At 30.1% G+C, this 15,519-nt stretch overlaps 3 protein-coding genes across 3 annotated transcripts; all 3 read left to right on the forward strand.

Moving 5' to 3' along the window:
- The first annotated feature begins 550 nt into the window (after positions 1-550).
- LOC116772418 (lipase 3-like) lies at positions 551-2,315 on the forward strand. Its single transcript, XM_032664610.2, has 5 exons — positions 551-742; positions 851-1,052; positions 1,138-1,508; positions 1,581-1,739; positions 1,823-2,315. Exons 1-5 carry the CDS (start codon positions 590-592, stop codon positions 2,204-2,206), a joined length of 1,269 nt encoding a protein of 422 aa, XP_032520501.2. The 5' UTR covers positions 551-589; the 3' UTR covers positions 2,207-2,315.
- A 5,278-nt stretch (positions 2,316-7,593) lies between these two features.
- On the forward strand, positions 7,594-8,680 carry LOC116772518 (ommochrome-binding protein-like). Its single transcript, XM_032664735.2, has 2 exons — positions 7,594-8,092; positions 8,201-8,680. Exons 1-2 carry the CDS (start codon positions 7,753-7,755, stop codon positions 8,536-8,538), a joined length of 678 nt encoding a protein of 225 aa, XP_032520626.2. The 5' UTR covers positions 7,594-7,752; the 3' UTR covers positions 8,539-8,680.
- Positions 8,681-13,304: 4,624 nt separating this feature from the next.
- Positions 13,305-15,218, forward strand: LOC116772578 (lipase 1-like). Its single transcript, XM_032664808.2, has 5 exons — positions 13,305-13,483; positions 13,597-13,798; positions 13,893-14,263; positions 14,389-14,547; positions 14,626-15,218. Exons 1-5 carry the CDS (start codon positions 13,331-13,333, stop codon positions 15,007-15,009), a joined length of 1,269 nt encoding a protein of 422 aa, XP_032520699.2. The 5' UTR covers positions 13,305-13,330; the 3' UTR covers positions 15,010-15,218.
- The last annotated feature ends 301 nt before the right edge of the window (positions 15,219-15,519 follow it).

Here is a 15,519-nt window from a genome sequence, read left to right on the forward strand (position 1 = left end):
TACAAAGAAGGTTTTAAAATAAATATGGTGAAACTTTGCAAATAAATGTAAATACTGAAAAGGAATTCATTTGAATTTAAATGACAGAAAAAGAAATAATTGTGTTATATAAAGTAGCTAGTAACGAATTTAAAATCACTGAAAACAATATTTAAAAACGACTAAACTTGATACTTTTAGAAATATACCTTCAAAAACAAACAAATATAAATATCATTTCACGGAGAAATCATTTCCTTTCAACTTAATAGCATAGTTTGTTGTTTCTATTGTAAGCAATTATCTAAACTCCTTATTTTTTTAGGTTATAGTAGTAATCTAGATGAAGTAGGTATTCAATACTTTTTATATTTATGGTAAGATCATGATTAAGACAATGGTAATTGTTTTAATTATAGAGAAATATATATTTAATAGCAATAATATTTATTTGAATACGAGATTATTACTTTTTAATTTTGCAAGAGTATTGAGTTTTCAGATATGTAGCTTATAAAAATAAGATATACTATCTATTATGATTGATTATATCTTTGTTATATATATATTGTAAAAATGCGAATTTCATGTTGTTAATTCAGCAAGCAGAATGTTGCTGAAAGTTGTTGCTTTTTTCAGTCTTACGGTATTGGCATCGGCAGGTCGATCACCTCATGCCGATTACGTCGAGGAGTTAGTTAAACAAAATGCTTTCGGACCTTACATATCGGATAATGTTGTTGAAGATGCCTTTCTTGATCTAGTGAGTGAGATAATAATTCTAGTTTAAGATTACAGATTAAGACCTACGTACTGTTTACTTTTTATTTATTTTTTCATATAATTAAGCGTAAAATTTCATCCTTTTTAGCCAGATTTAGTTCGGAAATACAACTACCCATTTGAAGAATACAATGTGACTACCGAGGATGGATACATTCTGGGTTTGCATCGTATTCCCCATGGTCGTGACAGGAATAACAAACCTGGAAAGAAATCAGTCGTGTTCCTTATGCATGGCTTGCTTTCATCTTCAGCTGAAAACGTGCTTATGGGACCCGGAAGTGGTTTAGGTAAGTTTAAATGATAGGAAAATATATATCTAAGAAACCGTCATGATTGTACAAAAAATATGACATCCAATTATGTGTATTTCAGCTTATGTTCTAGCTGAAGAAGGGTTTGACGTGTGGATGGGCAATGCCCGTGGTACCCACTTTTCAAGGAGACATGTTCGATTAAACCCAGATTCTCGTTTAAATACTGATTTCTGGCAGTTCTCTTGGGACGAAATAGGATCTAAGGATTTGCCAGCTATGATCGACTTTGCACTTGCCCATACCGGACAGGAAAAATTGCATTACATCGGTTTTTCTCAAGGCACTACTTCTTTTTGGGTGATGGGTTCTATAAGGCCAGAATACAACAAGAAAATAATTTCAATGCATGCTTTGGCCCCTGTTGCTTACATGGCACACAGCACGAATAAATTATTCGCGGCTCTAGCGCCTTTTTCATCTCAACTAGCGGTAAATAATTGAAAACAAAGATCTCTTCTTAGAATTTTAACACAAGCTATTCTAACGCAATGTCAATTTTAGGGAGCTGCAAATTTATTACGGTTTAATGAGCTTTTCCGCAGAAGTGAATTGATATCCGAAATAGGACAACTATTTTGCAGTGACGGCAAACCATTACAGTTTATATGCAGCAACATGTTGTTCTGGATTGCAGGAAAAAATCCCGATCAGCTAAATACGGTATACAATTTATTTATCTCAATATATTATATATATATATATTTTCTATATGAACTATATTAAGATTTTGTGATTTAATACAGACAATGTTGCCGGTGATAACGGGGCATTTGCCAGCGGGTGCATCTATAAGGCAGTTGGCGCATTATGGTCAATCTATTCATGGAAAAGAGTTTAGACGCTACGACCACGGTGCTATTAAAAATCTGATTCAATATCGATCTGTCAGACCACCACGCTACGACCTATCGAAAATAGACGCTCCAGTTTTCTTGCATTACGCACAAGCTGATCCTCTGGCTCATGTAACTGATGTGGATAGATTGTTTGCAGAGCTTCCACGAGTTGTCGGCAGATTTAGAATATCACAACCGACGTTCAGCCACATCGACTTTGTTTGGGGAAAAGATGCTAAAACAATGGTATTCGACCGACTTATGGTCCTCATGAGGGCAATGGAAGAATAAGGACATACTGATTATATGACCGGCTATTTATTATTTATTTTATTTAAAATGAATTTATAATTTTTCGTGTGTGAAATTTTAAAATAATAAATAAATAGAAAAAACAGGCTTTTTGAAGTTTTAATGTTTTAGCTGGCGACCAAGCTTTTATTTACAAATCTTAATTATTTAAAAAGAAAGTTATCAAAAAACATTAAATAAAAAAAATCATGAACGCTATGGTGGGGTGCTTATTCAAAGTTGGCATCGTAACCCTTTGCTATGGAAACTACTACTACTACTACTACCAATGCTACTTTTGTGTTAACATGTCTGGAGCGAGGTTTACACTCTTTTTATTAAAATAAGTATGGCTATGTACGTGCTTATGTTTATGCCTACATGCTTATATATATAATACACTAATTCATGAACATAGTATCAAACTATAGAAAGTAATAAATGTGCTTTTAATCTCAAACTTTTCAGTTTTCCCACACACAAATTCTGACGTTTTAGAACCTTTTTTTTCCTTTGTAAATCGTGTATGTATTAAAGGAGACGTGTCCCATAATTCTACAATGTAAGAATTCTTATGAAAAAAATGTTTGGAAAGAACAGTTATACAAAAAAGCTTTTCGTCTTCGTTTAAATGATCAAAGTTTGCCGAAGTGTAGTCAACAGTAGGTGGGACATGATAACATGATGATATGATTTTGCAATAAATTAAAAGTTAAGTTCCGTTCTGATAACGAGCTCAAGAGACGAAAAATTTTTTGTGAACTCGCTTCCAATCACGGTATTCTCAAAACAAATAACGACCAACAACAAAAACTGTCAAGTCACCTTTCCGCATATCAGTCATTGATACGCAGAGTTAAGGTGACATTAAAGACAGAAAAATTTTAGTGATTTTAGTTGATAAATAAATTCACTTCATAGGAATTTTTTTCTGAGGATTAAGGGAGGATAGTTGTTGTTGTTTTTAAATGTAGATATATACACAATGTATGAGATGTACTAACTATAGAAACGTGGGAACCTTAAAGTGACAAATAAATATTTTTTGTGAACGTTATTGAGCTTAATATTGAGCCTTTATTATTGTTGATTTGATTGTTGACTACTTGATATCTACCTATACTTACTAACGATATTTGATTTCGAACTATTGGATAATATTCTAAACTTCCATAGGCATCTTTCCAAAGCCTTTTAGAATAACTAAAGTAAGTGTATCTTTCATGCCTTCCCACATCTTTTAATATTTTTGACCTTTTCTAGTTTATCTCCGTATGTTTATATTTATTTCTCTATTATTTTAATTAATTACATTAATGTTTTTTAAAGCACTATAAGTACCTTATCATCAAAATATAGTCCAGTTCGGGACTCTTGCCTCTCTGCCCCTTAATTTAGATTCTATACAATCCTTGTAGGGATTGGTTAACCAAAAACATTGAAGTGAAATACACAAGTCAAAAGTTTTTCACCTTAGTTTTAATATTTCTTTGCCAATCTACTGTATTCACATCAGTGTGAGGTTGTTTCCTCGATCTGAAGGAGTGCAAACTTGCTTGCATTGTCCGTGACGCCGGAATATGACGTCAAACCTCCCGTAATTCAAACACTGTACCATTTACTCGGTTAAAATGTAAAACGTTACCTAACTTCGGTCTTAATCCTTGTTGTGAATTCTAAAGTATTTTTCTATTGAAGTAAGTTAGGTCCAAATAATATCTTACTTTGTCACTCTCCAGTGGAAAATGTGATTAGGTAAAAATTTCAATGTGAAATTATTTATTTCCTGTACAACATTTACTACGTACGTCAAACGTATAATTTGATTAATAAATATAAGATGTCTTAAAAGTAGCCAAGAATCAATTTGAAATAATTAACAGAAAAAAAAAAAATTTTTTGTTTGATAATAAGTATTCATTCTATTATTCTAATATTTCAAATGAATAACTAACTGTCATAAAGGACTCCTAAACTCAATTAAGTTTTTTTTTTAAGTTAAATACTTCATTAATGAACGAAAACCAACAACCCAAGTGGAGAAATCTAAATAACTTAGAATTTTAAGAACACATTAAACAAAAAAATATAAATATTTTTTTTTATATCTATAATAATTATTGAAGAATAGGATTTAAGGACCAATCAATCAAACCCGGCAATTTGTGTTAGAACTTGGGTAGTGCTAGTGCCTGTAAATAGTCCAAACTTACGACATGACAAGTACATATAATGAGTCTATATAGACTTGAAGGAATTCAAGAGAGTCAGTCATTAGGCAAACATTGGCAGGGTTTAAAATTTCCACCACTAAAAGAAAGGTAACCTTGTGTTTAGATTGAAAACGTGTTATATTTAAAATAGTTTTCAGTCGCGTAGTTGGTTATTTGATGCCAAGATATTATCATATATTAATTATAAGTGACAAAAAATAAAAAGAAGTGTGTACAAATTGTAGTTAACTTAATAAGTATTAATTTCATAAGAATTACCAAACTTAATTTTATTTCATTTTACAGATAAGTTTCATAGATTCCGTTCGACACGAGGAATTTAATCCTATTTAAGTTACTTTAACCCTATCACTATTGAGACAATTCTCTTTAAAATTTTTCGATCAATTGGGTTTATTCATTTTTATTCCAACCACGATTACCTATGACCTGGTTGAAATCTGCTCTTATCCTTTTTCATTCCATCCAGAATGGAGCCAATGTATAAAATCAAAATGTACATATATCGACCATATATTAAATTCAAAGGAAAAAGAATATTATACTTCCGTATATTGTTCTTAAAAAATTCTAATCAATTAATGGTATTGTATTTTAAAAAGACTATATCTCTATAATCATGTGAAGAAAAAGATAGAATAAAATTGGCTTAAAGATAAGATGAGATAGGAAGGATGGACTGTTTGGATGAACTACGGACCGTTGATTATTGTCAAAGTAGTGAAATGTGAACAGAATATTATGCTACCTATACAATCCTAATATTTACAAATTTCATACAATTATTTTAACATTTAATAATATGAACTGGTTATAAAAAAACTTGTACTCGATGTATTGTACTTGTATGTGTCTGAGTTGTGCTAAATTCTATCAAATAAAGAAATCCAGAACGAAACAAATCATTTTCATCAGATCAATTAATCGAGAGGACCAAAATCATCTGTGTATCGTCTATGATGGCCAGAACAAAGGTATACAATAAAAAATTAAAGATATTGAATTTACTTAAAAGATTCGATAAATTCTTTTTTAAAGTAAGACTTTGCTTCTGCTGAAAACAATTTACGCAATAGTTATAGTAATTAAGTAAAAACGAATTGTAGTTCCAACTGTGTAACACAAAAATAATTGTAACACCTTTTTTAAAACTTCTATTTTGGTTATTAACGCATCTACTAAAACTTAAGGTGAAATTGGAAGGAAATTTTTTTTATGATATTTATAAGAAATTTCAATTAAGCGGTACCTAATTTACAGGAGCAGTGATGAGGAACTAATATTTTTTTAAAATTAAAACTTTTCTTCCATATCTGCAGGGTTGTTATTTAAAACATTTCATGCTATACATAATACAGATCCTAATATTGGTACAGTGTAATGACTTTTTTAGAGACGATGCCTATTACATTCGAATGTTGACACTTAGTCTACATTTCTGGTTAATGAAATAACTAGGCTTTATTTGAGAGCAAATCTTTAAACCTTATTGAATTATAAACGCTATGGAAATCGAACGAAAATCTATTAATTCATTCAACTAACAAATATTAATTGTCTGTCATATCTCTCTGGACTTTGATTGCTCTATGCCGCACTGCGATAATGATTTTAATTATAAACAAAACCTGTAAATTAGGAAAACAGAAAGTCATTATTCCGTATAGTAACACCACCAAATTAAATTGTTTATAAATTACTTATGACAGAATAAAAAATATATGAGGAAATAGAACTATGAAAAATGTAGATGAGAATATATATTGGAGAAGAGAACTAGAAAATGTAAAACTTGTGTAAAAATGCTATAAAATGGTTGATGCGAGGTCTTTGTTATAAACTAGCTGTTACCCGCTAACCCGTCTGCGTGAAAGAAAAAACTTTTAAGTACATACTATGCACACAGACAGGAACAAAAGAACAAAAAAAAAACAAATCAATTTTTTTAAATACTAAACTAATCAAAGTTACCTGATCACTTATTACGTAATTAACTTCATATGTAGCTGAACTAAATGAAGCAGAGGTAATACTACTACTAATATTGTAATGTACTTATTGATTCGTACCTACTATAAAGTTAAAAAAGACTATGAGTAAACATATTTATATATGGAAAATAACAAAAAGAAATGCTTATGTTAAATTAATCAGAACAACAAAGTAAATTCGTTGGAGTGAAATATATTAAAGATCGCATAAGACCTACGACGTCGTCTGCTCTCACGCGTCTGTCTGTCCAGGTAAGTTTAGTTAGTGTCCCGCCTTACGTGCTGCCAACTCTCCGCTCACTGCGCGCACGCAGTGCCGCATGCGACCTGTCTCTCACTCTTAATTTCGGTGTAGTGATTCGGTATTGGAATAAAAGGTAGCCTATATCCATCCATCTTCAGAGTTTCCATTAACCACAAAAACTCATGCTTCTAAAAATATTGATTATTAGAGATAACAACTTTTCATCTCTTTTAATTTGAACGGATCGCGTTTGCAACATTAGATTCTCTTGTTGAGCTTAAATGATTGCTATGTATCAAATCCGCTAAATAAAAGGCAAAGTAAGTAAGTACAACCTTAGATGCTATAGTAATTGTGGCTCTTCCAATTCTAAACTTAAAAAAATGCAATTCTGCCAAAAGAATATCAACAAATTCAATACTAAATTTTGGTACATTCCCGAAGTCGCATTTTATAAGTCCACCTCCCATTTTGATATATGATAAAAAAAAAACAACAATTAATATACCCATAAAAATTGCTTGGTTGTTTTAAATATGGCCTTCATCCATGCACAGTACATTCTGCCAGTGTCGTGTAGAATGGAGGAGATACGATATACGCATAAAATAATAGACATTTTTACAACCATAAACACAATTAAAATATTATAACAGGAGTAACGCCACTACGCTCTGATTGGTGTTTTAAAATACGTTTTGTTTCAAGCAATTTTAAATTTGTTGTTAAAAACAATATTTTGTAAAATATTAACGTTTTAGTTTTCGATAATTTATATATTTTTTGTACAATCATAAAATTTTCATAAATATTATACATGCAGTTTTTCTACTGGTCCCTCAATTATAAGTGTATTTATATCAAAACTCTTTGATGTATCTTCGTATGAAAAGTTTTAAACTCTTATCAAAGGTTTGACTAATATGTCATGCCCTTCTTGTCTTAACAATATAATATGTGATAACCAAAAAACAAACATTACAATTGATCCTAAATAGCAAATTATTAGTTTGAAATATGTGAGAATTTAACAGATATAAAAAAAATAAGAAACGAATATGAGAAATTGAATTTAAGATGTCCATTAAAGCCAACTCACCCAATGTTACAATAGGAGGGAAAAGTTACAAAAAATCTATCATATTGGCTGATGTAAATATTCCGTATAAGTTTTCTATTGACAGGAAAAACAATATTTTGTTCTTTTGTATCAATGCGGATGAGTTTTCCGATCAAAGTTTTCAAAGTGTCGAATTAAATCTATATTCAGGATGTGCGAAAATTGTTCCGAGTATTCGTAATGGTTTCGCTAGTGCTGTAGATCAAACGGACGGTACTGTATACCTTGGTGGGAGCGATGGAGTTTATAAGTACGATTATCAAACACATGACGTACGAAAACCGGCAATTATAAAAGGTATCGATGTTTTCGATATGTTTCACAAAGATTGCCTATATTTTGTCGATACAACTAATCTTGATCTATACTCTTTGAAAAATGGTCAAAAATCTATTGTATCTACAGTTGAAGAGTATGGAGTCCACCATTGTGCTGTTGACGGAAATGATAATTTAATTGTTGCTAACCCCAGTGGATTGTTTTGTTTACCAAAGGGATCGAAATCACCGGAAAGGATCGGCAATCATGTTGGTAACATTCGCGGAATAACGACAGATGCGAAGGGAGAACCGTATTTAATAGCACAAGACGGCATTTATTCGATAGACTGTATTAATAATCAAATAAAAAATATATTCTCGTTAGACAACGGATACGGTTTAGCGTTTGATAAAAACAATATGATTGTGTATGGCGATGAGAGATGCGTTGCAAAACTAATACCTTGGGATGGAAATGATTAGTTACTAGAAAGTTTTAAAAGAAATACATATACATATATGATTATCAAAAATATCGTATAAGTAAGTCGTCATCTGCAATTTGATATAATTAATACCCAGCTAGAAAAAAATCAGCCGTCAATAAATAGTTATTTACTTGATATGTTTAAAATCTTTTATTTTTCATCCATTTAGGAAATGCTTAGTGGCAGAGCAATATTCTTCAGTATACTTATGTTTTATTATTCCAGCTTCTACGAGAGTGCTGTACAGAGTACAAGTTTGTGTTTATATATATCTTATATAGACATGATGAAACTGACAATAAAATATAACTATGATATTGACTATCAAGTCGATCAATGATTGTCTATGTTTGACTAATAAATAAAATAATGATTGACTATCAAGTCTATTAAGTCTATCAATGATTGTCTATGATTGACTAACAAATAAAATAATGATTGATTATCAAGTCTATCAAGTCTATCAAGTCTATCAATGATTGTCGATGATTGACTAACAAATAAAATAATGATTGACTATCAAGTCTATCAAGTCTATCAATGATTGTCTTTGATTGACTAACAAATAAAATAATGATTGACTATCAAGTCTATCAAGTCTATCAATGATTGTCTATGATTGACTAACAAATAAAATAATGATTGACTATCAAGTCTATCAAGTGTATCAACGATTGTCTTTGATTGACTAACAAATAAAATATTGATTGACTATCAAGTCTATCAAGTCTATCAATGATTGTCTATGATTGACTAACAAATAAAATAATGATTGACTATCAAGTCTATCAAGTGTATCAATGATTGTCTATGATTGACTAACAAATAAAATAATGATTGACTATCAAGTCTATCAAGTGTATCAACGATTGTCTTTGATTGACTAACAAATAAAATATTGATTGACTATCAAGTCTATCAAGTCTATCAATGATTGTCTATGATTGACTAACAAATAAAATAATGATTGACTATCAAGTCTATCAAGTCTATCAATGATTGTCTATGATTGACTAACAAATAAAATAATGATTGACTATCAAGTCTATCAAGTGTATCAACGATTGTCTTTGATTGACTAACAAATAAAATATTGATTGACTATCAAGTCTATCAAGTCTATCAATGATTGTCTATGATTGACTAACAAATAAAATAATGATTGACTATCAAGTCTATCAAGTCTATCAATGATTGTCTATGATTGACTAACAAATAAAATAATGATTGACTATCAAGTCTATCAAGTGTATCAACGATTGTCTTTGATTGACTAACAAATAAAATATTGATTGACTATCAAGTCTATCAATGATTGTCTTTGATTGACTAACAAATAAAATAATGTTTGACTATCAAGTCTATCAAGTCTATCAATGATTGATTATCAAGACTATCAATGATGTAATAGTGTATGTGTGACTATCAAGTCACACATGTACTATTACACTGTGTTATTGTGTAAATGTAATATTTTTTTACGATTTTTCACAATCATTAGTCGTTTTTTTAAATAGGTTTAAAAAGTTAATCGGTATAAATAGGGGAGAAAAACTATGTATTTTAATAATTAAATATTACAGGCAACGGATGTCGTTATCAATACGGATGTTGTTGAATTATAATTTCTTTGATTGCAAAATCGTTGTTTATCTTTGATGACCAATCGTTTTCACATACGATAAGTTATTCGAATTAATGTTAAATATTATTTAGAAAGTAGGTCCAAGGCGAAATTCAAAGAAAAGTAAACTTAGTTGTTTTATATAGTTTTTAAGTAAAGAGATTTAAACGGAGTAAATTATTAGAAATTCTACAAGAAATATATGTATATAATTTAAATGTACTACTGATATGGCGAAAATATTTTCATACAATTTGTAAAATTTTCTCAACGATACCAATAACTTGTTACACGGATATGAAGTAGTGTTTTAGAACATGTATGAATGTAACCGGTAACATAACAACGCTTTTACAAAATAGTACCTATCACAATTTTTTACTTTGCAAATTATATAACATTGATATAAGTACAAACAAATATAGTACAATCTCGTGAGAAAGAAAAAATATCTACAAAAATTAAACAGAATAAAACAGGAAGTATAAAATAATGTAATGTAATTCAAGGGACTTCTATAAAATATGTGTTTTTAATAAACCATATTATGTCTTAGATATTATCGATTACATTTTTATGCTAATTAATGTTAGGATATCTCTCTGGTAATCTAAACTTCAAAAGCATTTATTATCTCGTTATTTTTTGTACATATCCTAATATTTAACCTTATCGCCATCCTCATTTATCGCCACACGATACATAACTAAAACATATTCTTTTTTAAGTCAATGAATATGAAATTAATTATAAAAGTTTGTGTATAGGTATTTGGATAAAAAGTGTCTATTAAAAATAATATCTTTACGCTATGTCTATTAAATGAAACTAAGTGTATCTGATACTATTCGTTTTTATTGCTTTATTACCACATATCGGTTCCTTTACAGCAACTGTGATCTGCTTGTGCGTGTTTATTGCCAAATTTTCATTAATTTTTTTAGAAAATATTTGGAGTTATTTTGTTTCTACTCAATACTATTTATCTTAATTACTATTTATCTTAATTTCAAAATCAGATATACTTATTTCTTTTAAACCACTAACCAAACAAAATCATTGAGCTGCCAAAGTGAAATACGAAAGCCAATAAAGTATATGCCCTCAAGTATGCTCTATATTAAAAATAATATCGATAGAAGAGTAATAGAGATAGTAGTAAAATCGTTCTGGAAACATCGTGAAAAGGCCTTTTTTTAAGATTTTTAAATATCTTTATTTTGTGTTACACATTTTTGCATTCTGAAATTTTATATTAATACGATTGAAATAGTGTCTGTAAAAATAAAATAAATCCTTAGATTATACAGCAAGAATATCAGTTCCTGGTCATAGAATATATATACGATATGAATATGTATGTATGAAAATTTTAATTTATTTCAATATCCAAGCAGGTGTAAACAAACTTTATTATAACTGTGGCTTGTCAAGCACTGGACAGACAAAGAGGAGCATCGGTACAAGGGTTAAAGCACATACTCGTATGTATGTATGCACATAAAAAAGGCGTGCGTGCAAGTTAGCAAATAACAACACTAACTGACAGACACTTTCATCTCGTCAGCCCGTGATCATGGATGCTGTATCATGTAAATTTAAATAAAAAAATCGCCTAGTATTCGGAAAAAATATCTTATCTTATAAATAACAAAAAGCAAATGAATTTTCAACAAGTATCGCCTTTAATATGTTTAAGAACCCTATATTTATGTATATAATCTTTGATATGTTTCTTTTAAGTCTTAATTTATTTATTCAGATGCATGGTAATTAAACCATTTCTTATTTAGTTAGCCATTGTAGTATTTTTTTTTTATTGGAAATCATTAATATGTACAAAAATTCACAGAATATCAGTTAGCCTAGACATTTTTAGGGTGTCCTATGTACATAAAACAGTGCAAGATTTTTTTGTTAATGCCTGGAAAAGGTGCCTTTAAAAACCATGGAAGTGATCAACAAAACAAAAAATAATTTGATTTTGGTAGTGTTCTGTATTGCATTTAGAAATATATTAGAAATTTAGTCATTACACGTCGACTGAAAAAAAAATTATGCTAGGTATGCGTAACCAGAGACTCAAAATCTGTTTTTTAAAGGCACATCACATAAAAACGTCTGATGATAGCAAATACATTTCATAAGTGCTGTGAAAAAAACTAAATTAACGATGAACAGTACCGAAAATTACGTTTATGTGGACGCTTCTCTAAATTCATATTCCTTTCTAAAAAATTTACAATATTATGAAAAATTGAAACATTTAATTATATTAAATAAAACATATTATAACATTTTGTTTATTTATATTACTTTGCGTTAAGGCCACTAATTAATCCCATAAAAATTCTGTAAAGGAAGAAAAGATTAACGAAGATCCGATGTCAAGATACAGATAACATTTTTATTGATGATGGATTATAACAGAATATTAAACAATGCTAATCTATTATACAATTTAGAGATCAGTGAAGGACTAATAAAAAAAATGCTAATAAATTTATAAAATAAATGTATTTCACCCGTATGCACTGGCGAAATGATCCTCCAAGGTAATATGGACTAAGAAAGGATTTTTATGTATCCACGTATTTTCATAAAAGTTACCATAGTTCTAGGAAGTAGACATATTTTAAAATATGATTTAAATGAAATAATTATACATGTATTATTGAAATGAGCTTTAGGTATTTTAAGGAAAATTAATAATTCGGTATATTCCTATTCTGTAAATTCCTGTCAGGCCTCACTATCTCGTCTGGCTAAAACTTATGGTATATTAGGACGTATGGCAAAGGAGAAAGCTTCACTGCTTGCTTCTTTTTTTGCCCAAAATTCATGTCTTCAAAAACAAAGAGGTGCTGAAAACTGCAACGAATGCAATTGGATTTGCAATTGCTATACTATATTAATATATTGAATATTTGTTATTGTTTTATTTTAAAATAAAAATATACCAAAAATTGGGTGGAAAAACCACGGATCCCAAATGAAAATGAAGAATAATATCCATTCACATTTGGGGTTTCTAACATGTTACGTTAAAATTTAATTAGATGTAAAAATAAGATAATGTACTATCTGATATGATTTATGTTATCTATGTTATATATATGTATTACAATAACGCAAATTTTATGTTGTTCAATGTGCAATCAAAATGTTGACAAGAGTTTTAGCATTTTTCAGTCTTACCGTTTTGGTGTCGGCAGGTAGGTCGCCTAATGCTGATTACATAGAGGAGTTAGTGAAAGCCAATGCCTTCGGACCTTACATCTCAGATAATGTTGTAGAAGATGCCACTCTTGATCTCGTGAGTAAAATTGAGTATTGGATTAAGTTAAAGCGTTAAACTTTGAAAAAAAAGTTAACCTTTACCATCCTTCTTTATTTATTAAAAAAAAAGTCAAATGTCTGTTTTTGTAGAGGGATTTAGTGCGCAAGTACAATTATCCTTTCGAAGAATATAATGTGATTACCGAAGACGGATATGTTTTGGGACTGCATCGTATTCCTCATGGCCGTGATAGAAATAATAGCCCAGGAAACAAGACAGTGATATTCCTTATGCATGGATTATTGTCATCTTCCGCAGAAAACGTGATTATGGGACCCGGAAGTGGTTTGGGTTAGTGTTTATAAGCATCAAATAACAATTGCTCAAGCACCTGAAATTTGCTTAGAAAAATTATGATGGTTACATACTATAATATTTTTTGCAGCCTACATTTTAGCTGAAGAAGGGTATGATGTTTGGATGGGTAACGCTCGTGGAACACATTTTTCAAGAAGAAATTTGCTTTTAAACCCAGATGATCGTTCTAACCCCGCTTTCTGGAGGTTCTCTTGGGATGATATCGGAACTAAGGACTTGCCAGCTATGATTGATTTCGCACTGGCACATACCAAGCAGGAAAAAATGCATTATGTCGGGTTTTCGCAGGGCACTACATCTTTTTGGGTGATGACTTCGTTGAAACCCGAGTATAATAAGAAAATCCTTTCAATGCAGGCTATGGCACCCGTTGCATACATGGCAAATAATAACATCGGTTTATTTAAAGCATTAGCTCCTTATTCTCAACAATTCAATGTAAGTAATAAAATGTTATAATACTTTAATATTTACTAACAAACGCAGTAACTAAAAACAATTATTTGTTTCCATAAAATGTGTTTGAGGATTTCTCGTTTTTATTTGTAATGAATATATTCCAGGACTTATTGTCGTTGATTGGCATCAATGAAATGTTTCCCAGGAGTGAAATTATAACAGCAATTGGACAACTTTTCTGCAGTGATGGCAAACCAACGCAGTTTTTATGCGCTGAATTTTTATACGTAATAGCAGGGAAGAATCCAGAACAGCTTAATATGGTAAATATTAAATATGCAAAATTGATAATATTCTTTACCTGATTAAATAACAATAACATTTTATAATTAATCTAACAGACTATGCTCCCGGTGTTATTGGGGCATCTGCCAGGGGGTGCCGCTACGCGACAGTTAACTCACTACCTTCAGTTAATACATGGAAAGGAGTTTACACGTTATGATCACGGAGTAATTGGAAACCTTGTAGAATATGGTTCAATGACTCCGCCACGATATGACCTGTCAAGAATCGACGCTCCAGTTTTCTTACATTACTCTCAGGCTGATCCTTTAGCTGAAGTGCCGGATGTGGAGAGATTGCATTCAGAGTTAGGAAACGTCTTAGGAAAATATAGAATTGAGCAACCGACCTTTAGTCATATTGACTTCGTTTGGGGAATTGATGCCAAAAAATTGGTATTTGATAGACTTATTCAAGCAGTGAGGTCAATGGATGTATAATTAATTAAAATTATAGAGTGAGTTAGTTATAATGTTATAAGTACAAAACATAATATAACTAGAAATCTATAATAAATTATAGTAAGTATGTATTTAGTAATAATAAAATATGTGCTTATACTACGACGTGAATACCAATGTCTAGTGACAAGGCAAACATATAACTTTAATAGTCGTTTTAGACATTCTGTACCTCTTTAAGATAGTGTTTATAGATTTGCATAAAATGTTATTTTTCAAAAAAAATGGAGTGTGTTTTACTAATCCCACCATTACACAGTACATTACACTTAACTCATAGTGAAATTTTATTTTTATGTACAATAAGTTGTTATTTTCGATAACTTCGTCACATCTTTTCATCAGATAAAATCTTAAACATAATATTTGTTAAAATAAATTTACGACAATTTTTTTACAATTTTAATAACAAGAATATACTTTCTACTTTCGTAGGTAGTCATCGTATAGTAATAATATATTAATATTTGCTGATTTTATATTAAAAAG

The sequence above is a fragment of the Danaus plexippus genome, chromosome 12, assembly GCF_018135715.1.
Source record: "Danaus plexippus chromosome 12, MEX_DaPlex, whole genome shotgun sequence".
NCBI lineage: Eukaryota > Metazoa > Arthropoda > Insecta > Lepidoptera > Nymphalidae > Danaus > Danaus plexippus.